A 23,488-nucleotide genomic window follows, 5' to 3' on the forward strand; every position below is an offset into this window, starting at 1 on the left:
GGGCAACTGATCAACCTGCAGCAACTCATCCAACTACATTCAGCAACAAAAAATAGTCGTTTTTTTCCAGACTTTTCTCAAATATTTGGTATTTTATTTGAATATTGAATCAGTTTAGTTCCTCAGGCTTCTAAAATTAATGTTTTATTTATTAATAATAATAATAATAATAATAATAATAATAATAATAATAATAATAATAATAAAATACATCTTCACATGAATAAGAACCACTTAATACACACATAATACAATTAAAAAAAGAGAGTAAGGATTCAAAAATAGATAATTAGCAGTTCAATAAAATGATTTAAATAAAACAGAAAATACTTCTTTGATTGAAGTGCTCACAACTCATCTTATTTCTATGAGTGAATATAAATATGTAAAATAACAAAATTATTATGATAGTTTTCTTTATTAGAGTTAAAGAAGCGGATGCTCACTTCATTATTGCTCTAATCCTAACTGGTAATCCATCTATTATGATGATTGGATAATTGTGCATCTGACCACACAGAACATTTTTAATTCTGCCATCCTCAAATGACATGGTTTCCATCCCAGTCATGCAAGAAGGAAGGTGTGTAAACCCCCAGACTTATCGGATCTTTTCCCCCTCTCCATCTTCAGTGGCTCCAGTTGACCATGTACGCTTAGGAAGGCCCATCTTCCTCCAGGTGAGCTCCACACGAGGACCAGACCTGCCAGCCTTTACCTCAATATTCAGTGTGCCCGATCGTCGTTAGCTCTCATCCACTTCACCTCCAGCTCCCCCCCACCCCCGACTCCCCCGACCCTCAGCTCTGCCCTTTCTACTCCATAATGTTCATTTCACTTCTGCTTCCTCTTCCTAGTCCCCTCTATCTGGGTCTTAGGCCTTGTGCATTTCTATCTCCGCTGTTGTCCTTCCACTATAAGCGAAACATCAACCAGTCTCTCCTTTTTCAGCCATTAGCCTTTTTTTTTTTTTTTTTTTTAAAGACACTTGTACCGAATATTCTCAGGCATCAAACACACACAACCTCTTTTTTTCTGTCACAATACCTCAGAGCTCCTTATACAGTACCACCCCCTCCTCCTCCCACTCCCCTTGTCATCTTCTGTTCTCAATCTGAGCAGCGAGTGCATCCTTCCTGTATTCACTCCAGTGAACTGGGCTCTCTGGTGGACAGCGAATAAACACGTGAATAAACTCCCAACAGCGGTTATATTACGACAAAGCTTTCCTTTAGGATCTCAAGGCCTCCTGAACAAACACCACTCTGCCCCTCCACCCTGTTTTCACTTATTTTTGTGAATGAAAACTATCCTGCTGGACTTTCTGTGGACACGTTTGACCCCCCCCTCCCAACTAGCGACTGTGCTGGGTACGAGCCGTCTAGCGCTCCCTGGTGGACAAACTCAGGCTCCTTTTTTGTTCATCTCAGCTCCAGCCAACAGGAATTAAACTGTCCAGTCTTTCAGCTCTTCATGTGGATGGATGAGATACGAGAACAAAACTGTGGAGCTGACAGGTTTTTATTAACACCGACATTAGAGGTTAAAAAAATAAATATATATATGGATTTGACAGAATATGGCTAATGGGTTGGACTGCAGCTTTTTTGTGATTTTTTTTCTTCTCCCTATTAAGGCTTTGGTCAAATGAGTGTACTGCATTTTTAACATTTTAACCAAATAAATCAATAAATGTGAAGTTATTGGTTTGACTGCGTCACCAGCAGACTTTGATGTGAGACGGTGGTTTTTCCTTTTGACACATTTCAAATGAAATCGCACCATAAAGAAGACGCGCACAAAACAGATTGATTTATGATGTTGCACCATTTTTTTTATTATTATAATTAACAATGTTGTAAATTGCACTTTCTTAAAAAATATCTCGTCAACTGTAATAACAACTGAAAGACTTGAAGAAACTCAGGAATGCCAGGTAAGAGGTGAAATGCGAGCTTCTCCTCGGATATAAATAACGGGCTGATGAGGCGAGTTCGGAGGATGGCGGCTATGAGAAACGTCGAGCTAACTCCTCAGCAGAGGACACAACCAAACAGCTGTAACCACACCTAATTAGGAGAGCATCGGCTGGGTTCAATTTGGTTTGGATGGCTTTGTGTTACCAATTTGCCTGTTTTAAGCGGGTGAGGTATGGCATGGGAGATTAATCCTAATTCTTCCCTTCAAGCTCCTCCATCGAACACCTCCTCGAATCATCCTTCACCTCCACACTTCATTAGACACTGTGGGAAATACAGCTCCGCCGCCTTCCGCTCGATGCTCCACGTATAAAATAAGAAAACAACATCTCCACGAGGGATATTGTGTCATAGAAAAACAGTCACACTCACTCATGGAAAACAGGGTTCACCAGAAAAGGGGTAAACCGCTTTGTCGACAATTAGAGAGAATAAACCCACATAGATAAACGTATGTAGGTTCTCACACACACACACCATCATCATCGTCATCATCATCACGCCTTGGCTCTGTTATCACTGCAAATTCTCAAATGGCAACTTCAGGCCAAGTCACACAACACTGCACCAAAGTCCCTCAACGCCTTAATATCACCGAGCAACAGCGAAAAAAAAGAAAAAAAAGAAAGAAAGAAAGAAAACTAAACCGCTAACAAAACAAAAAAAAGATGTGTTGTTTATCTCGTGTCACTCACAATGAAACTCCTTCAAAATAAATAATCACACTGTTGAACTGGAACCCGGGAGGACTTTCAAATCACTCACCGTCGTCGTAAATAAAAGGTGAATAATGGCGACTTAATTCAAGAAAAAAGGATAAAAAAAAACAAGAACTACGGGGTTGCTCAACATGACACATCACGACTGCACTACAACGATAAAAACATCTCTCAGCCCATGCCATATTGTTGCCAACCAACCTGGACGACCGTTTACCGGGTTTCGGCTTCGGCAGAAAAGCAACGCAAATCACCCCCGGATGTACCGGCAACGCTGGAGTTTCTTCAATAAACAAAAAGTCACGTGTTTCTTTGTCTTACTTTGGTCAGTGTAAATAGTATCTGCAGTGGTCAGACAGAGAGAGAGGAAGGTGTGTTTTTGCAGAATGTTTTTAAAAAAGAAAACAAACACCAACCCTCGTTTAGTGATTGTATTATGGTTGGATTCCAACACCGAACATAAAAGGATGGAGTCGTCAGACGCCACTCCGCAGGCTCAGCAGGAGCGCTGCATAGTTAAGTGGGTCCCAAAAACAACCCCCGTCCCCCCCAATATGGGAGGTTAAGGGTGTGGGGGGAGTTAAAGATAACAGGGAAGGGGAGGAAGGCTCGGGGAGAACCGATGTTCCCACCGACGGCCTTTAAGGCTCCACTTCATTCTCCTCCTCGGCGTGTTTCTGCATGTGCACCAGCATCCCCTGCAACACAATAAAACAATCCTTTATGAGTCTCACAGCAGGGACATCTGCAGGAAATAGTAAGAAAAAAATATATATAATCAGAGAAAAAACATTACAAATGGTGTTTTTATTTCATTTTTCTACCTGCTTGGAGCGTGCACAGTTAAACTCTTCACAGTTTTTCCAGCGGCATTTGAGCATCTGGGAGTTGGCACTGGTGTGGTCGCTGATCAGGTGCTGCTGCAGATGCTCCATCATGCCGAACACCACGGAGCAGCCGTGCCACTGTCGACACAACACACCGTCAATCACTTAGAACCGGGGAAGCCTCATATCCGCTAATTTACTGAGCTGTGTGGTTATGAAGTAAAGTATGAGGAAACACTATTTCCTGAAAGGGATAATAAATAGGCAGATATCTCCTGAATTGTCTGATTTCTTCTATTACAGGAGTCTAAATACACTCTACTCTCTCATCCTACCCGGCAGCGGTAGTTCTGCATCAGGTTCAGCTTGACGGCCTGCACGCTGCCGTCGTAGCACCCGGAGTAGATCTGAAATACCACATTACAAGAAGTTGTATATTATTCTTTATAGTAAGAAAATGGTTTAAATCTGATACAAAGAAATATTAATGTGCGACTCTCACCATGTTCTTGTGGATGACCATACACGTCACCATGTCCTTGTGTCCAGCGTAGACCTGCAGCTGCTCATGAGACTGTGGAGGGAGGAACAGGATGAAATCGTTGAAATGTGAAAGAGCAATTTGTTTAAAGACAAGCGGCTGTTTAAGGACGCTGACCTGCAGATCGTAGACGCGCACCAGTTTGTCCAGACAGGCGGTGACCATCACCTTCCCCAGGACGGACACCACGGTGACGGCGTGACTGTGGCCCTTGTAGACCCGCACCAGCTCTCCCGTCTGCACAGGCGGCACAGAACAGACGCACGTTAATACGCTGCTCCGGGATTCTAACTCGTGAGTCAACCGTGCCTCAAGAAGGGAATCATCAACATGTAAAACCCGTATGTACAGGGAGATGAACAGACTCACGTGGATGTTGTGTGCGTAGACACACTGATCACTGGAGCCGCTGAACACCAGGTCATTGATCACCTGAGAGACAGAAACAACGAGGAATTAAACTTCCATAGAATGTAAAACATGAGATAATTGAGAATAGATATTCCATTATCGTGACGGCTCTGATTACCTTCATGCAGAGCACAGTCTTGGTGTGGCCCTCCAGGGTGCGCAGCAGCAGGCCGCTCTTGGCGTCCCTCACGCTGATGGTGCTGTCGTAGGAGCCGACCAGCAGGATCCTCCGGGCCCCCTCCTGCGAGGAGGCCAGGCAGCTCACGGCTCGCGGCCCGTGGCACTCGAACACATCCATCTGCTTGTTTGTCTAGACAAATGATTTGCAACCAGAGCCAACAGAGCTGAAGACATCTCCTAAATACGGCTTATGATTTGACTTCAATAACACGCACGTGCAACACGATGCAGCAAGAATAACTGCTTTGCATTCACAGCAGCTACTCACCTTGAGGTTAAAGGTCACCACGGTGCCGTTTGCCAGCCCGGCGTATAAAATCTTCCAGCGGCTGTGGAGGCAGAGGACTCGGTCTGGCAGCGAGAACTGCTGCTCCAGTTCTCTGGTCTGTGGACGGGAATCACATCCACCGAATTAAGACACAAAGTTATACATTTTCCTAAAAGTAGAGAGAATAATAAGTCTTCTTCTATTTTCCATAATGTCGGGAGTAAGAAAAACTTGTTTCACAAATACTGCGACCCAATTCATGGGAAATCAAGGAGCCAAAATCAACAAACAAGCGATAAAATTAAGACAAACATGAGTAAAAATGCAGTCCTGTAGTTAATTAATGCATTACTCAACAGATCCTACAATCTGACCAGATCAAACAGAGAATGACTTCCTTAATTGAGTGCTGTACGGAAGGTAGAGGGGGTGTTTTACCTTGAGGCTGTAGCAGCAGATGGTCTGGTCACTGGAACCAGAATAAAGGCGATGATGCAGGCTGGGAGCGGCGGACACCAACAGGCAGCTCACTTTGGAGCTGTGACCCTCAAACACGCCGACGCATTTGTGACTCTGCGACAACGACAAAACATACACGTTTGTTTTGCACTCACAGAAAATGAATGCAGTCGTGTTTTTTCTATAAAACCCCCCCACGATGTCCTGACGACACCCACCACCAGGTCGAAGGCTTTGACCGTCCGGTCTCCGGAGCACGTGTACAGCAGCCCGTTGTAGATCTGCATGGCGTTCACCGCCTCCTGGTGACCCTCGAACACGCCCTCGGACGGCAAATCATCCTCGCCGTGGTCGGAGGACACATCTGTGAGGCACACAGCAACACATCCACCGTTATTGGTCACTTAAGGTCTGAAAAGTGAAGCCAATCCTGAAGTGCCTTAAACCTGCAGTCTTTATAATGGCCATCAGAGGGCGACTGGTTGTTAAAGCTATGGTCTACATTCTGAAAATCAGTTCCTCTGAGACAGACTTGAAAAAAGCATCCCGCCCCCCAACCAAACCCCTCCCCTCAGTGTTCCACGATCCGATGAGGCGGGATGACGAGGAGCAGGGGAGACGAGGGGATTGGATGGAGGGTACGAGCCAATGGGAGCCTTCCGGAGCAATGGCTCCCATTGGTCAATTTCTATGCAGGCCTACGGCTGATAGACTTTTTCTTCCAAATAGTAGACCATAGCTTTAAGAGAAGTCTGATTACATGGAAGTCTATGAGAAAATGAGCTGACTTCTTCCTTGATTTATTATCTCAGTAAACGTAAACAGCAGTTTTCTGGTTGATGACAACCGTCAAAATGCCGAAACCAAAGCTTCAAAAAGGCAATCCACAAATAACATAAAAAAAAAAAAAACGATAAAGAAATACATTTTTCCTAGACTTTCTTGGCAATAAACCCAAAAAGTGTCCTCTGATTAACTTCCTAGCGACCATGTTTAAGTGTTCTCCATGTTTTTCTCTGGATGAACATTCAAATGAGCGGTAGAAAAGCAATCAGTAGGTTAAATATACACATTCTCAGAAAGCTGTGTCGAATAATCACTGCACTCATCGTGCTCATACAGCTACATTGAAAGTCAACTAACACCTCTATGAATATCTTGCCCATAAAAAGTAATTTGGACCCTCAGAGAGTCTATTTTAACCTGGTGATGGAGGATGACATTTCTAATTCTGGCCGCTCAGAAGGTGGTACGACGTTGGGTTATGTATTCAAATATCAAAGCTGCCAGTGGAGTGACGGTGAGCTACAACCACTTTACCTGATGACATCTTCGCCATCTTGGGTGATGTGATGGGAAACGGCATGTCACTGTGGGGAGATAAAGAAAGATAAATGATTTTAATTTTTCTTACTTTATGCAAATTTACTTTCACTGACATTTCCGATCCCACTTAATCATCAAAAACTGAGACAACAAAACTCGACCTCCTTAGAGCAACTCAAGGGTAACACAGTTAAAGCTCCAGAACACCCTTGAGTGACCCTTGAGTGACCCTTGATTTGGGAAATGTCAAGAAGGCTTCTCACCTCTCGGAGGATCTACACACATCCATGTCACTGGTGGAGGTGACCTCGTTGCAGGCTAGGTTCTGCGGATCAGGTCTTGAGGAGTCCGGGACCTGGGCCGGAGGGGCAGCTGGAACCAGGGCGTCCATGTGGGGCTGCTGACAGGCCGCGGTGATCTCCATGCTTTCTTCTGAATCCATGTTGACCGTGAGCTCGGCGGGGGCCGCCTGGGGAAGCTCCACCATGTGTTTGGGGGACCTGAGGTCGTCTTTCTCCTGTTTGGCGGCCGGAAACAGCCGCCTCGATGCCTCCTCGCCCAGCTCCATGTTGGCGTCGCCCTCTTTGTCCTCTGAAGGCAGAGTGGAGGTGCTGACCTGAGAGCTCCCGCTCGCCCTCCTGCGCGGTCGAAGCCACCGCGGCCTCATGGCCTCCCCGTCTATCTCGGTGTCGCTGCTCTCCGGCTGCCCCGCCCCTTGGGCCTGCTTCAGCAACTTCCTCTTCTTCAGCTTCCTCACACGCTTTCCGCCCCTCTGTTCGGACGGAGAGGCGGGCAGATTCAGGGCCGAGGGGGGCTCAAAGCAATGTGGGGCTGCACCGTCGACGGCACTCGCCCCATCAGAGCCCCTCCCGCTGGCTGGAAGAAGAGTTATGGAGGATTTGGAGTCGGGCAAAGGGGCGAGACAGTCCCTCTGGGCCTGACAGCCCTTTTCCATCGACTCAACCAGAGCTGATAAACTCTCTTTGCAGTCTGCAGGCGTGTGATGGCTCTCCCAGGGGTGTTCTGTTTTAGGTTGGTATGGCTCAGGCTGTCTTTCTGGAGATGGCTGGAAATTCAGGGCTGGATCTGCAAGAGATGCACGTGGATCAGTTCACCGCTGACTTATTTGACATTAACAGAAACGGAGCATTTTCTATATTTTCCCTCAAGTTACTGCACTTAAACTAAACAATAAAGAACATGCTAAATGCATCCCTTTCCCCCTTAGATCCATGTTTGCTAGATTTCTTGTTTTTACTGCCATTTACTGTTAAATTTCTTTATTTATTATAATTACATTATTATTATTATTATTATTATTATTATTATTATTATTATTATTATTATTATTATTATTATTATTATTATTATCTGTTTGATGTTACCTGGTGAAGAGGCTGGAGCAGGGGCGGCAGGCAGCTCCGGAGTGGTGCTGTGAGCAAAGTGGGTTGTATAGCCCACAGGGTCGGGCTCTGAGCTGACGTGGACAGGAGACTGAGGCTCCTGCTTGACAACTATGGGCATGAAGGGAAGGCTGGAGGAAGGAGGGGAGGGGGGGGAGGCAGGCTCGGCAGGACCTGGACTGGGGGCAGCAGCAGCAGCAGCAGCAGCAGCAGCAGCAGCGGGGTAGGGCATGTGTGGCTCAGCTTCCACTGAATCCAGCTTTTCTTCTTTCAGTTTGACCAGAGGTACGTCCTCCAAATTACCTGTGTAAAAAGACACATAACAAAAAGTGAATTCCTCCGTTTCAGCTTTCGTTTGTCGTCACTGGCAATGAAAGTTACCAAAACACAACTTCATGTATTTTATACGTGCTTACCTTGCATCCCTTTTAGTAGCTCGATGCGCTTGTTTCTCAGTGTGCCCATCTCTCCTGTTATCTGGGGAAGACAAAACAACACTTTCTGCTGTAAGGGGATAATATGTAATATAGTACACATGGTGATTACTGGCTAAAAACTATGGCTAAATATGAATAAACTTGTTTACCAAATACCAACACTATCATCCAGTCTCACCCAGAAACACTCATTAAAAAGTTACATAATCAAGGTTCTCTGAGTGGAGAGTCTCTGTGAAACACAAGCCTGTATAAACACAGACAAACCACAAATGAAAAGTGAAGCTACGCCCCACTCTCTTTCCCATTCTTACCTGCTGTTTGACCACCATGAGCCGCTGCACCTCCATGAAAGCGGCCTCCAGCGCGGCCCGGGCCTGGATCAGGCTGGTGTCCACCGTCTGCAGGGAGCGACTCAGCTCTTCCTCCCGCAGAGACACAGTCAGCAGCTGGTCGATCTGGAAACGCTCTGGAAACAAAAACACACACATTTCACTCTTAAAAAATCCAATCATGAATATGACTTGATTAATGCAACAGAACTCAGACGATACTAACCTCTTTTAGATTTTACTTTCCTCCTTTTGCTGTTGTGTTCTAAGCAAGACGTCTCTGCACTCGGGACGTCCTACAAGGGAGAGACAAGAGTCACATTCTGCCCATAGACACACATAAAGACCTCTTTTAAAAGGGGACTCCACCAATTTAGCATTGAACTCCTTTAACACTGTCAGGCTAACAGACCATTTTTAAAGGGTTGAACCAGAAATGTCTTTTTTAACCCACACATTTTCCTGTCCAAAGGAAGAGTTCCCCTTTAACACCATTTCCTTTACTCACCCCAGCCGCTCTTCGCCTCTTTCCCGTTCCCTGGCCATCGCACAGCTCCGTCCCCGAGCTGCTGTCCCCGAGCACCGAATCCGACCGCTGGAGGGCCTTCACCGTCGCAGACGTCAGCTTGACCGGCTGCTTCTGCGCTTTGGCCTTGAACTCGTCGAGCATCTGCTCCACCTCTTGCTGCCGCTGATCGTCTCCGTCCCCTTGAGCGAATAAGGGGTCGAGGGAACCGCCGGATCCCTGCTGCTCTGAGCCGAAGGCGTCTCTTTCTTCCATCTCTTTTGACATGAGGGATGTAAACAGGGAGTGAGTGGACGCGGGGGCGACGCTGCTCTCGGATAAGGAGCGTTTTCGGGAGGCGGGGATGTCCATCAAAGACTCCCACTGGAAACCCTCTAGCAAGGGAATGTCTTCCTCCTCCTGGCTCTGGTCCTCCTGGTCGATCGGCACCATCTCTATCCCAAACCTGGAGGACGAAGAGGACATGAGAACATGAGAAATCCCCAAATAATAAATAAAAGAATGTATCAAACTCTCTTTACCTTGGCATGCCTTTCCCTTTGTCTTGCTTCTTCCTGACCTCCTGATACACCTGATCCCAGTTCACATTGCGTCGAGACCCAGACGAGCTGATGAGCTGCCGTACGGTCGGCTTGAGCCCGGAGTCCTTCTCCGTGTCACTCCTCCGCGACTCGCTCAGGTTTCGCACCCGTCTGGCAATGTTCAGGTTGGGCTCGTGGCCACCCACTTTGCTCTTGGAGCTGATGTGTTTGGTCAGGTCACGTTTCAAGACGGGCGGCAGGTCGAGTTTGGACAGACTGGGCGCGTTGGAGCCCGAGACCGTCTGAGCGTCGCCGCTCCTGGAGGCGTCGCTCTCGGAGCTCTGCCCGGCCTCGACGGCCTGCATGGCTTCGTCCGGGCACGTTTCCTTCTCCACCTGCTTCCCGGCCTCCTCGTCCTCCTGGCTTGAGGCCACAGGCTCGGAGCTCTCCACGGTGGAGGTGCTCACCTGCAGCGACTGGAGAAACTGCCCGCCGCCTGAAGACTGCAACAACGCGGGTTTTTCTGGCCTGACTGCGTCGGGTAGATTTGGCTTAGCTGCATTCTGCCTGTTTTCTTTGTTCACGCCGATCTGACCCTGCATGTGATCCCTCTGCTGCTGGTCCTCCACGATGTGCAGCGTCATTTCCATCCGGTTGTTTCTGGAGCTATCCAAAGAGCCCCTCTTTTCTAACACAATCTGTCTGGCTTTCTTGAATGTGTCTGCGAGCTGCCGTTCCTGCCTGGACTTAAGGGGCGGGGTCTGGGAGGAGAATCCGCTCTGCTTGGCGGTTGGTTTTGGCGATTGTGCGGGCGCTTGACTGGAGGCTTTGCCGCGCTGTTCTCCGCTGTTCACACCAGGAACTGAGGACGTCTTCCGATCTTTATGTGGCAATGGCTTACTGGTCTTTTGATTGGAGGGACAGGATGCCGCAGTCTGCTGGCCATCTCTGGTGGCGCTGCTGCTTCTGCTGCCGCTGCTACTCCCATCACTGGGTTTGGTTTTGGGGTTTGTTTTATGCCTCCCTTTCGCTTCCACACTTTGGCCACTTGAGGTCAACTGCCGCGGCCTCTGTTCGGGTCGGGACTGTCTGTTAAAGGCACTGGTTTCCCGTGATTTGTCTTGTGTCTGGGATTTGGGGACTTTGGTGTACTTCTCTGATGAATTTGGGTTTGCATCCTTATGGGGTGCTGGTTCAAGACCCTTTGTGACCGGATATGGAGACCAGCGACAGGCTTTGTCCAGCTTTGGATTGCTACCAAAGGTCTTAGAGTTCCTACTACTGTTGTATTCAGGTTCTGCCGTGTGCCCCTGCCCATTCTGAACCCCATCGCCTTGCTGACCTCCCTGGTCGTTGCCCGTTTTATGAAACTGGTTCAGAGACTGGGCAAAAAAAGTGGGTGGAGGTGGATACATAGAGCCGTGCCCGAAGAGGTCCAGGGGCCGGCTTCTTTGTGGACTCTGGGAAATGTTGTTCCTCCCATAGACCCCGTTGCTGCTGCCTCCGTTGCTGAGCCAAGGCAGCCGACTTCGTTGGTTGCCAGAAAATGCACCCTGATCCCACTGCTTGTTGCCCAAACTGTGCTGGTTATGCAAGCTGCCACCAAACTCTTCTGTCGCCCATTTTTGAAAGTTGGTCGGCTCCTGGGCATGCCAGGTGGCACTCTTTCCCTGCGTGCTGTGCTGCCAGGGTTGAGCCTCCCCTGCACCATATTGGTTGCTCCGGTACCAGGTTCTGTGGTGACTGGATCCAGCGAACCCCTGGGATTGCTGCTTCCAGGCACACTCCAGCCGGTAACGTTCCTTTGTTTCTTTTAACCTCTGCTGGAACTCCTCCTTTCTCCTTCGATCCTCTTCTTTTGCGAGCTTTGCAGCAGCAGCAGCCTCCTTTTCTTTTCTACAAGCAAAAGACAGCCATGAATATATATTTATTCTATCACAATATAGGTCTCTATAGTGATGTAAATAACGATCAAGCATGTTTTCTGGTAAATCACCCAATAAATAGTCTCTATTAATTAACCACATGGGAAAGCCTATTTTTGTTTACTCCTGTGTGAATTGAATAAATATGAAAATACACATAAATACATATTTACACTGCATGCATGCAAGAGTAATCAAATTAAGAAGATTCCTGGAAAAAGATGATAAATTGTCATAATTAATAATAATATTCAATTATTGACCCAGGAAAAAAAAAAGTCTCCCTTGAAACCGCATCTCTTGGCACTGACCAGCAGAGGGAGGAGATCTAACATGTGACGCTGACAGCCGAATGCCAGCCCCAACAGCCTTGATACATTTCCAACTTTCTCAACCGCTCCAGACATTCAGACGATTCTCAAGGTTTCCAGTGAGGTCAACATCGTGTCACCAAACATGCGCACAAAAGCCATATTCGTCTTACAGGATGAGAACTATGTAATTTAAATCCAGGTTTCAAAGCAACACAGGGTCACTGTAAATGCTTTTGTGTGAGAACTTTGTGCGTCATGCTTTTATTTTGGGCTGCAGTCCTGACACACGACTCCGGCAGCAGCTAAAACAGGCCCGTGAGCATCAGCGAGCTAAAATGTGACTATACATGGCACATGTACACAAACGACAAACTTGTGAGCTATTACTTACATTTACACTAAGACATTACAAACACAGGCATATTGTTATGGGAATATCGCCCACTGGAAAGTAAGTCTCTTAAATTTAAAATATTTCCTGTAGCTCGTGGACTAGTCATCAAATATAAAAAAATATATGAAAATATGTTTTTTTTAACTGTCTTTCGCCTATTTGCAAAATAAATGTATGTTTTCACCAATACATAAGCATCAGTCAATTCTTAATAAACAAAATCATTTTTATTCCCCCCAAAAATGTGTTTTGAAAGCAACACAACATAAAAAAGCATGTTCAACAGGACCGTCTTACCTGATATTTTCCTTTCTCTTCTCGATCAGGTCTATCAAAGCCTGGTCGAAGTAGTCCTCGTCACGGCCGTTCCCAGCATGCCTTTTCTCCGCAGCCTCCACGTTCTGCTTGTGCGTGGGACTGGAAATGTGGCTGGCATAATCGGTCAGGCTCGCCACCGTTTCCTTGCACACTCTGCACTCGTGTCCGCAGTCCCTGGGGAGGGAAGGCGAGAGCGGGCGTTCAATCGTTCCTTCAGGCATCGTTCTGATCTCAGTCTGGTTTGCTTTTTTTCCGTGCCTGCAACGACGTCCAGCTCTACTTTTAATTACTTCAAAGTCAAAAATAAAAATATCAGGAGAGGAGAATACTCAACAATCCTTATCCAAATTCTCTATCCGTCACAGATCAGGAGGTGGCTAACTTGCAATTTTCTTTTGTTTTTAAAAAAAAAAGTTAAAATGTTTTCATCCTGATCTTGTTTTTTTCCTTTTATCTTCAGCAGGCCATAGGAGGCAGGGCGAGGGCAGGAGGAGCAGCAAAGCTGGACCGCGGCAGCATGCTCGTCTAGCTGTTTATATCCAGCCGCTACGACCGGCCGTGCAGCGCTCGGATGCGTGGAGGGGGAGAGAGGCACAGCGCCCTCAGCCTAGTGCTCTTCCATGATGGTGTCCGCTGCGCTCTGAGACTCTACACAAGGCAATGTCTGTATTTGACCTCATACTCCTCCGAGGATCCAAAACCCAGCCCCCCCTCCAGGCCAGCATGTGTTATTAGAACAGGCCTGAGCATCCTGCTGACCAATCCCATGCAGAGCCTGCGTAACCGGAGCCTCGTGCAGCTGCTCATAGCCTCCACTTCAAAACCTCTCCCAAGTATGCCATCCTGTAATTATGATAGGGGCAGTGACATTGCCGGCTCCATCTCGATTGCTTTTTCAAATCTGTGTCATGGCACGCTGCCATTTTCTGACCCCTCGTGCAGTTGGAAAACTCTTCAACGGCCAGATAGGGTTACATTTTCTTATTTGACACGTTATTTCTCAGCTGCAGTGATGGAGGAATTTGTAACCTGATTAGAAATAAAGGATTCCTCTGTTGTAAGTCGGCGTGGACCTCCCATAGACCTGTATCAAGCTGTAGCTGAAGCTTTTGCCATCCCATCACTGCACGGATGGAAAACTCTAACTTTTCTTTCATAATTCCTTTACACCCGTTTGTATTTGTTTTTTGTTTGACAAGTTTACCCGAGCATCACGTTTAAAAAGATGCCATCTTTGCATATCACTGTTTACATAAAAAACCCCAGTAACTTAGCAACAACTCAGGCCTTCATCAGCATTCGCCACGCTCCAGAGTCTTCGCTCTCAGCGACAGGCCGCATGCTTTGACTAATCTACAGGAGAGTCACGAGATAGCCAGTTGCCTTCTATCGGTCATGCCTGTTGTTCCGGCGAGATTGTGTCTAAATATATTTGGTGCGGTTGAGACAGCTGCCCCATATACCCCCTTGCCCCGATGCCTTCGATGAACACGTGCCCCCTTGTAACGAAACTCTTGAAACCTTTTGCATTGACGTTACTTATAAAATACGAAGCAATCACAGTCCAAATTATGATACTAAAAGCGTGTTCTATCCATGATTATGGGAGACAAAATGTTTCTATATTACTCATTTCTGCAAAAAAATGTGAAATCATTTGTCATGATATATAACTATATGATATACTGTGCATGTTTGTTTTTGGAGAAACGTAACAAAAACTCACCGGCCTTTGAGCTTCTCCAGCTCACGGTGGTGCAGCATACTTCTCATGTGATCATCCATCTCCTGCAGACACACATCAAAAAATTAAAGTGGTATCCCTAAACTCAATGTCCTGCATGTTTCCTTGTTTGGTAAGCTGGTAGTTAACCCGTTATTGATCCCCCAACAGGAGGAATTTACATGTGGCATTGAAATTTGGTAATTTTTCAGATAAAACAAAGGAAATGGAAAAATTAATCTTCTTCTTAAGCTAAACAAATGAAATGACTCAAAAGAAATCATACAGTTAAACATTTAAAGTGTTTGAGGGTGAATTACCTGCTTGGAGGTGTGGACTGTTTCACACAGGATGCACTGTCTGTTTTTCGCCATCTTGAACACAAGTAGAAATCAGCCCATTACTGTCAATAGAGAGAATTTAATAAAAGGAAAAGGACTCATCAATCATTCTATAAACCATTCAGAATTAAAAACATAAATGTGACATTGTGAGTGTGGCATAACCTATTGTTTGGATAAAAAATAATCTAGGGAGCCCTCAGCAACCACTCGGACTCATCCAACCAACACAGAGGGGGGAGCTCGAGGCTCATTTTCTCAAATCAACCACGCCTAACTATTCAACAACATGCCTCAATACCACAGCCCAAATGTCAGTCCAGTCTGCTGATAGAGCAGATCTGTGGCCAGGAAGCAGCATCGCAGCCACGTCTGAACTTGTTCAATGCTAATTGGGAAAACCAACTCCACCCATGGGTTAAAGGCTGGTGATGATACCCATCTGGTTTTTTCTAGGCGAACAAGGCCTCCTGAAGAAGCAAATGACCGTGTGGGGAATGTGTTGGGTTCTAAAATGTTAATGGTTTCTAGATTTGTGCTAAATATTATGTCTTCATAAAAGCTTTGAAACAAAACAATACGAGAAATGCTGTCTCTATTTACGTTAGTTTGGGGAATTGAGAGCTCTGTAAAATATAACACTTTGATTCAGGCGTAGGATGAAGTCAAAATAAAATCACAAAGCTGCATCCTACTTTGTGGTGATCTACACCATGTTTTGGCCACACAAGATGCCTTTCAACTTTGCTTTCTTTCTCACTTAAATCTGGATGTTTGCCAGAATACTTGGCACTAAAAGCCATCCCACAGCCAAACATCAACACGGCTCTGATGGGCAGGGAACAAGAAAGGAACAACAGTAACAGTTAAATAATGATTTGGATATTCTACGAGAACCATTCAATGGGCAGAAAACCACACAACTCAGGATTCGCCTACAAAATTGTGTCTAAAGAATAAGTCTGGGGTTTGTGTCTCTTTGAACTGGGTCAACAACAACAAAATGTCTTTCTTATAAAGGTATCGCTGCTTTATTTGCATCTGTCTGAGCACAGCTCTCTTACCTTTGCTATGGCGGGTAATTAATCAGTCAAACAGCAAAGTTTAATATAGGATAAGTCTAATAAAGACCATGGGTGAGGTCTGCAGAGAGCCCACCGTGCTCATTAGTTAGGCCTATATTCTGTTCATGACATGACGCACAGCACCTCCATCAACGTGTCTCTTCACCCCCAAAGTGAACAGCTATTTATAACACCAGTAGGCTCATCATGGGTCATATTCCCTCTACGGGGCAGCAGGCAGGACAGTGGACGACAAGCAAATGAATATATTAGTTACTGATGCACCTCTGGTATAACTGGAAATAATAATAATAATAATAATAATAATAATAATAATAATAATATAATTAAATATACAAGGACAAGCTGTATTGGAGATCTTCCAAGTTAGAATATAAACAAAAAGGCGACGTTGAAAGAACTTCTGCAGCAGTTTAGCAACAGTGGCAAGTGTTGAGTTAGCATGCTAACAGTTGGCTAACTTGGTGCGGAAGTTTACCATCACAAGTCAAATTGGATTTCTACATCGGGAATTGCGACAACAATTACATCTGTGACCAAACACATGCAAAGTTAGTCAGCTGTTGTAGAACAGTGTGGGGAAAACTAACGTTAACAAATGACTTTCTTCAGCCAGCGAAAGGGGTTGATAGGTTGTTGTTAGCATAGCTGTAAGCTAGCTGCTCGATGCTAACAAGAGTGCCTATCACTCGTGACTCCATAATACCCGGATTTTAAAAAACAAAGCAGACAAGAATATAAGCAGGCATACGAAGCGTGGCTTCTAACAGAATTAACTTTAACGGTACAATAAGAGCTGTAGCGTCAGTGGGTTAGCGAGCTAACAACGACATGCTAGCCAGCGTCGCCAACGCTACGCCGCAAACGTAAACAATGATTTAATAACGTCGTAAAACCGTGAGGGAATATAACGTAAGACATAACGTTTGGATACATATCGTGACAGTTGGCTACCTTTAAAACATCCAAATGTATGTGTGGCTACTGCATGTTCTCATCCACCGGTGACGCTAACAACAACATCTTCTTCCTCCTCCTCCTCCTCCTCCTCGCCGACCACCCCCAAAAAACTGGACTACAACCCGGGAGGCATTCAAGAACACAGTGGTTCAGGAAAAACCGCGCACCGTGTTCAGCGGTAACTAAAACTTAATTTAAAAGTGTGCAAAAACACAAATAATTCGGTTTCAAGATGTTTCATCTTCAAATATTTTTATTATGGGGAATGGCCCGTTTTAGACTTTTATTGTTGGATTACAAGTATTGCTACATTCACAACTTTAATGTTGCAGGTAGATAAAGAGCTTTTTTAGTTATTTTCATATACTACTGGACATATTGTATTGGTTGATTTATATTTTTTGTTGAATAAACTTTGTGTGGGAGTAAAATATTACACCGTGTATATGTAATTATATATTTGCCTCCAACATGTAGTGGAGTAGAAGTATGAAGCAGTATAAAAATGAAAATAGTATTATATCCTGTAAATAATATATTATTAGTAGTACTTGAGTAAATGTGTTGCATAAACTAATGTGTGTATTTCTCTGGCTGCATGTTAGTGAGAACATTATTCAAGAAAATGCTAATAAAATAACCAATGTCAATAAAAACAAGGTTTATTAAAGCTCACTTTTATAGTCAAGAGTCCACATTATTCATCTACCTTGGGCAACTTCCAGCAGCATGTGTGCTTTTTTACATATTCAGATCTTTGGTTGTTCTCCATTTGCAAATTTTAAAGTGGAAAAATATATTTTTTGAGATGCAATATGGAAAAACAACACAATTAAGACATTAATTCAAGTACGTTCTAAAAATGAGGAACATACTTTACATTATGTTCAAAACAACAACATTCAAGAAAATCAAAGAGCAGATCACTCTGACAGAGAGAGTTAACAATGTAATTCTAATGTAGCACACAAACATAAAACACTCAACATATTCCCTTTAGAACAAGCTTATAAAGTCCAGCAACATTTTGACCAAAGTTCACATTTCTTCAGTTTTACACCTGAATAGGACCTTTAAAAATAAAGCTCTCAAACAATAAACATTTAGTTTCTCAGCTTTCAGCAACCACCTTCATTTTGCGTGCGTACAAAACATTTATGATATACCTCTTAAATTGAAATGCAACGACAGACAATTCCCTGAATTCTGTCTGTTCTAATCTATCAGTAGTATTCAGTTTTTCGCTATATCTTTAAAATATTTTCTTTTAGTGTCGATAATCTTTACAACTATTTAAAAACGGTCTAAAAATAAAACGGACTTATTTGGAACCTGTTAAATTGTGTCATCAGTTTCCTGTTTTCTGCAAAGCACTTCAGTTTATTTGGTTCAGTTGACGATTTTTGTTCCTCAGATGCCTCTTCCGCATCCTGATTATCCACTGAATGGTGAGCTTGGCAAAATTAGCAGCCTTGAAGAAAGCCATGAAGACGCCACAGAGGATGGCCACCGAGTTCCAGGGATTCGCAGTCACTATCTGTTTGGAAGCGAGACACCAATTTGTGTTAGAAATAGATGTGCTGATATAAACAGACCGGATCTAATAAGGATACAAAAGAGATCTCACCAGTCGGATATCTTGCATAAAAGGATCCCGCCATTCAAAGACAGCAAAGAACAGCTGATTGCTTTGCTCTGATTCCGGCCTTTTGTCGTTGAATTTCACCACAGTGGACTAGAAGATCCAACATAACGATGAAATCAATGCTTAAAGATCATCACGTATCCAGGTGTTCACACAAACTTAAACTTGATTTATTTATATAGCGCCTTTCATACAAAATTGCAATACAAGGTGCTTAATGATACAATGAAAATACAGCCATACAAGGAAAATAAATACAAAAATAATAAATAAATACATAGCTCAGTTATGAATACCTCTTGCCGAAACTCGACGGCTTCGTTGCTTTTCCCGGACGTCCTCACCAAAGACATCTTGACCCAGGTCCTGAATCCTCCAGAGAAAGTCCACGTGGAGTAATTCCTCTCACAGTCCCTCATAAACTCTGATTGATTTGCACTGGAGAGAAAAAAAAAAACACACACAGGTGACACCGACGTCGAAAGTGAAACGCACACCTCGGTGATCACACTCACCTGTCAATCAAGTCACTGAACTTGGAAAAAAGCATGTAAGTGATGGCGCTGAAGTCCTCCTCCGTTTCATTGTGACTGAACTGCATGAAGACCAGCTCTTTGTTCCTGACGTCAGACGGGCCGCGGACCACCACGGCTCTTTTCTGTGGGGATGAAGATGAGTTTCACATGAATGCAGGATCTATAGTGTGCCTTACAACTGTCTGACGTGTTGCGCATCATTTTATTAACTGGTTTTATTAACTTATTTTAACAGGTAACTGGATGTTTTCATCCTCAGCATCATCAGGATCATTAGAATGACTGTTATATGGTTATAATGAGCGTTTCTCGGCTGTTTTGCTGCTATGTGTTGCTTCATAATCGTGGATGTTGTTGCTGTATTACTGCACTCATGTTTTGCTGTTTTCTGTTGAGGGCTTGTGCACTTGTGTCTCTAGAAAGCCATATTTGTCGCCACCTTCACGGCGTCTGGTTGTCTTCAAACATCACCTCAATGATTTCAAAACCTCTCGCCTGCAGGATTCTTCTGCAGTTGAAAATGCACCAACACATAATGTTGAGCAATGTGTCCTTACAACTAGTCAAACGTACATGTGTTTGAGAGCAATTAGCGATGTTAAAATAACATATCATATTTATTTCATTTTAATTCTACATTGGCGACGTGTCTGTGAAAATCAGCTGTTTGTTGTTATGGCTGACCTCAGTTTGATTGGCGAATGGCCCGAAGTAAGTCACATGTTTAATCAGACAGTCTCCTTCTTGAGGCTTGCCCGGGTCCACCAGAGGCGGGATGTAGTCGTGGTAGTGATGCCTGCAACTCAAGAGCTGAGCTCTGCCGGGGTACAGAGCGATGCCTGCGCAGAGAAAAATACAGCAATTAATCACGAATCATTGTCTTTATGAGATTTAAAGGTGGCAGCCGTCTATCGCCCATCTACTTTGGATTTATGACATTCAAACTTTCACTGTATGATATCAATAGCACGATAAAAGTCCATATCACTGTGCTGCAGCTTTCAAAGAGAAAGAAAAAAACAGGACAATTCCATGAAATACACTATTTGTAACAAATAAACTGAGCATTGTCAAAAGAAGCGAACAGTTAACATAAAAAAAATACAATGTTTCAGTAATTTAGAGGGACATTCTCTGTACTGGGGTTTATCGAGCATTCAGATGATTTAGCACGCCCCCTGGTGGCCATATTGGAAGTAATAGTAACAGCTTAATCTATACAGTATTCAACAAACTGTGTTTTGGTTTATTGATCTGATGATTTTATCTAGAAAGTGTTAGCCTCCTAAACAAACCACGATCCAGCTAGTTTTCATCTACAGGCTTCAAAACAAACATTGTAATGTTTTAGCTCAAAGGCGTTTACTCACATAATTACAGTATTTTTGCCTATTAAATCAGCTTTTTTCCGGGTTAACCAAATAATAAAAAAAATGAAGGTTAAAGGCCAGACAGCTTTACATATTACATATTTTCTACTCAGTTTGTGTATATTAATTAGTAATCCACAAGTATTGTATTTGTTATTCCATTTTATAGTTATTGCTGTTATCCTATCACATAATAAGAAGGTTTTAAACACAAAACATGTGCTATTTTAATAACATTTGATGAAACTATCACACGTGGCACAATGTAGAAATTTGACCTCTGCATTTAACCCATCCTAAGCATGTTAATCAGAATGAATACAACATATCTGACAATAGGGACCATTTTGCATAATGGGTATTTTCACTTTTGACAATTAAGTCGATTTTTATGTTAATATTGCTGCAATTATTTAAGTAAAAGATGGGAATATCTTTCCACTCTTACTTAGATGGGAATATCTTTCCCCTTTAATTTATTTAAGTAAAAGATCCGACCATATGTGTAATTTCCACAAACCTGGCGGTGAAAACGTGTCGACCTCTTTGTAGGTGACAGACATGACGGGGTGGTTGACTTTCTCCAAAAAGTCTGAGATGGTCTGGTAGACCAGGAACACCGCCACACCGGTCAGCAGCAGGTAGATGAAGATGAGCACCACCGTGAAGAAGTTCTTCAGGCATGCTTTACCGAACCTCGTCGGAGGACCGTTCCCGCCGTTGTCATCCTCTGAAATAAAAGTGTGCAGAGAGCTCAAACTCGCTGTGGAGGCTCCAAAGTTTACTTTTATGGGGGGGACACTTAAAAAAAACTGGGACTAGCAATATCTCACCTTGTGATATGTTGTCCTGGGGCTTCTCGCGCTCCATGTCCTCGATGGCGCCGTCAAAGAAGCCCGAAGGCTGCGTGTCATCTTCATCAGCATCATCGTCGTTGAACTGTGAGAAGAAAGGAAAATCTGTAGTCGCACCAAAGCATGATGGTTTAGCCCATTTAGGATATAAACATAGTGGAGAAAAGTACACAAAACATTCATATTTCTACACCACCACACAGCAGATTCAGATTAATAACACAGATTACAATAAATCAACACATTACTGTGTCTTATTTGGATCAGATAAGAGATAAGCTACCTAGAGGTGTAAAATATAAGTATTTAAAAGTAGCTCGACCTTTAGCTGCAACATTGAAGTGATATTTACACGTTAATACATCAATAAATATCAAGAAAATAAATAATAATTAGATATATCATTCTGAAATGGGTCATTCTGCATGAATTAATATGTTTCCTTCTGGTACTTTGATTATATGTTGATGCTAGTACTTCTTTAGTTTTTTATTCAAGTAAAATCTTGAATGCAGGCCTTTTATTTGTAGTAAAAAAAAGAAGTCATAACAGCTTAAGAAGAACATCTATTTCACAGAGCTATATTGATATTAGTTTAATATTATTACATATATATTTTTAAAATGTATTGTTTTCTTAGCAAAACTACTATAAGACAAAAATAGAGGAGCAAGGGTATTAATATAAACCAGCATAAACTGCAAATACTCGAGTACCTCGCGATTGTACTTGAGTAAATGTAAATTAATTACTTTCCACCACTGCTTTTAGTTTAGTAAAACATATGTGTGCTTCCTCCACCAAAGAAACCAGGCCCATTGCGGTGTTTTAAACGTGCGTCAGGTATCTTTATCTAACAGTCCTGCAGAGTCGTGTGTTAGACCTTGTGGCATTTTAATTAATACATATTTTAGGGCTGAAGAACAACGCACTGAGTCATTAAAGTCATTAAAAAGAAAGCATCGAGTCAGCTAATCAACAGTTCTAGGAAGCGGCTCCAAACAGTCACATGCTTGCTGTGAGGTCACATGACAGCGTCCGTGTGAGTTTGAGGACCCTTCAAAGGAAAAAGCCAGTTAAACAAACCTGCTGTGTTCGGATCATCGAGGCGGATATCAGAGAATAACAGGCGGACTACAGGTGAACCCGGGGGAAGTCGTCCTACCTCTTGGTATGGCCGGGAGCTTTCTTTCCCGAGCATTCCTCTGCACTTCCTGCAGTCACAAAACAAGTTCTACGTCTGCTCCTCGCGGAGGGAAACCGCTTCTTCTACTTGTGTAAACGTGTTTTAAGAAAATAGCAGGTGCATGTTATAAATGAGATGTTATTCCCCCACCCCCCGTGCTTAGGTTCTTCTAGTTTTCCGCTCCAGAGAGACACACCATTCACCCATGGGTGTTTTTTTTTTTTTTTTTTGGCCCATCCCATGATAATGGGGCCCCTACAGCGCGCGCGCCAATAGTAAACCTCTGGGTTCCTTTCCCTTCCTCCTTCCCTTGGGTTTGATAGCTAGTGCTGCTTTCATGTACAACTCGTAAAGCTGCGTATTCCTTAAAGATCACAGAAGTGGACATAGGCCTACATACCTATATTTCTTTCTCTATAACGATATCAGTAAATATATAAGAGCTACCTGAGTTAGTATTTACCTGTAAAGGTAGCTACGGAAGTGGAAATTGAGCTAGTAAATTGATTGATTTATTTTATTTATACTATTAACTTTCTAATGACATTGAATTAATGGGATTACTTATGAGTTATGTTTCTATTTTTTATATTAAATTGTTTTATGCCCATTGTATTCTGTAAATACACATTTTTTATTTATGTTTTTATCCCTGACCATTTTTATTAAATTGAATGATTCATTTATTTTATTTTGCAAGTTAAATAAATACTTTCTCATTATGATTTGCTAATTATTTCACACTGTTCCAATATCAAAATACAATCCTACATCTATTATCTAACCTGTTTAATATATATGAATGTACATTTATATATTTGTTTTATTATTATTGAATGTATATAAATGGAAATGAGCATTGACACATTTATATGTATGACGTATGACTGTCTTTGGCTATATAAAGA

General features: G+C 43.5%; 4 protein-coding genes across 8 annotated transcripts in view; 2 read left to right on the top strand and 2 right to left on the bottom strand.

Moving 5' to 3' along the window:
• The window catches only part of capn3a (calpain 3a, (p94)), a 14,378-nt gene extending 11,566 nt beyond the window's left edge, over positions 1 to 2,812 (top strand). For both annotated transcript variants that reach the window (XM_084012900.1, XM_084012901.1), the window contains exon 21: positions 634 to 2,812. In XM_084012900.1, coding sequence (XP_083869026.1) covers positions 634 to 660 — 27 coding nt within the window. In that variant the 3' untranslated portion in view covers positions 661 to 2,812. The remainder of the gene's footprint in view (positions 1 to 633) is intronic.
• znf106a (zinc finger protein 106a) lies at positions 2,120 to 17,061 on the bottom strand. Of its 2 annotated transcripts, none has more exons than XM_084012897.1 (22): positions 16,984 to 17,061; positions 14,924 to 14,977; positions 14,607 to 14,668; positions 12,860 to 13,054; positions 9,930 to 11,825; positions 9,391 to 9,853; positions 9,109 to 9,178; positions 8,865 to 9,019; positions 8,530 to 8,590; positions 8,096 to 8,416; positions 6,974 to 7,796; positions 6,705 to 6,754; positions 5,603 to 5,748; positions 5,364 to 5,498; positions 4,926 to 5,042; positions 4,596 to 4,787; positions 4,436 to 4,498; positions 4,184 to 4,303; positions 4,028 to 4,099; positions 3,861 to 3,932; positions 3,523 to 3,663; positions 2,120 to 3,396 (listed from the first exon to the last, which is right to left on the bottom strand). In XM_084012897.1, exons 2-22 carry the CDS (start codon positions 14,975 to 14,977, stop codon positions 3,340 to 3,342), a joined length of 5,265 nt encoding a protein of 1,754 aa, XP_083869023.1. In that variant the 5' UTR covers positions 16,984 to 17,061; the 3' UTR covers positions 2,120 to 3,339. The 2 variants fall into 2 exon arrangements, with proteins under 2 accessions (XP_083869023.1, XP_083869024.1); XM_084012898.1 differs by having other exon boundaries at positions 14,924 to 15,006; positions 16,984 to 17,017.
• Positions 2,932 to 23,488, top strand: part of kcnk3b (potassium channel, subfamily K, member 3b) — a 42,260-nt gene continuing 21,703 nt past the window's right edge. For both annotated transcript variants that reach the window (XR_014597366.1, XM_084012902.1), the window contains exon 1: positions 2,932 to 3,073. The gene's annotated coding sequence lies outside the window, so the exon portion shown is untranslated. The remainder of the gene's footprint in view (positions 3,074 to 23,488) is intronic.
• pacc1 (proton activated chloride channel 1) lies at positions 18,361 to 22,899 on the bottom strand. Of its 2 annotated transcripts, none has more exons than XM_084013557.1 (8): positions 22,481 to 22,899; positions 21,374 to 21,479; positions 21,061 to 21,270; positions 19,855 to 20,009; positions 19,150 to 19,292; positions 18,931 to 19,072; positions 18,617 to 18,724; positions 18,361 to 18,526 (listed from the first exon to the last, which is right to left on the bottom strand). In XM_084013557.1, the coding sequence occupies exons 1-8, from the start codon at positions 22,496 to 22,498 to the stop codon at positions 18,365 to 18,367; spliced, it is 1,044 nt and encodes a 347-aa protein (XP_083869683.1). In that variant the 5' UTR covers positions 22,499 to 22,899; the 3' UTR covers positions 18,361 to 18,364. The 2 variants fall into 2 exon arrangements, with proteins under 2 accessions (XP_083869683.1, XP_083869682.1); XM_084013556.1 differs by having other exon boundaries at positions 22,560 to 22,898.

Source organism: Eutrigla gurnardus, assembly GCF_963514095.1.
Source record: "Eutrigla gurnardus genome assembly, chromosome: 7".
In the NCBI taxonomy this organism is placed as follows: Eukaryota; Metazoa; Chordata; class Actinopteri; order Perciformes; family Triglidae; genus Eutrigla; species Eutrigla gurnardus.

Coding starts and splice junctions, on each gene's coding strand:
- pacc1 (XM_084013556.1), bottom strand. CDS start 22,595: ATGCTCGGGAAAGAAAGCTCCCGGCCATACCAAGAG. Junction 21,480..22,559: donor GCTCCCGGCCATACCAAGAG/GTAGGACGACTT, acceptor TTCTTCTCACAG/TTCAACGACGATGATGCTGA. Junction 19,073..19,149: donor TTCAGTGACTTGATTGACAG/GTGAGTGTGATC, acceptor TTTTCTCTCCAG/TGCAAATCAATCAGAGTTTA.
- znf106a (XM_084012897.1), bottom strand. CDS start 14,977: ATGGCGAAAAACAGACAGTGCATCCTGTGTGAAACAGTCCACACCTCC. Junction 11,826..12,859: donor AAGAGAAAGGAAAATATCAG/GTAAGACGGTCC, acceptor TTTTGCTTGTAG/AAAAGAAAAGGAGGCTGCTG. Junction 8,591..8,864: donor TCATGGTGGTCAAACAGCAG/GTAAGAATGGGA, acceptor TGTCTTCCCCAG/ATAACAGGAGAGATGGGCAC.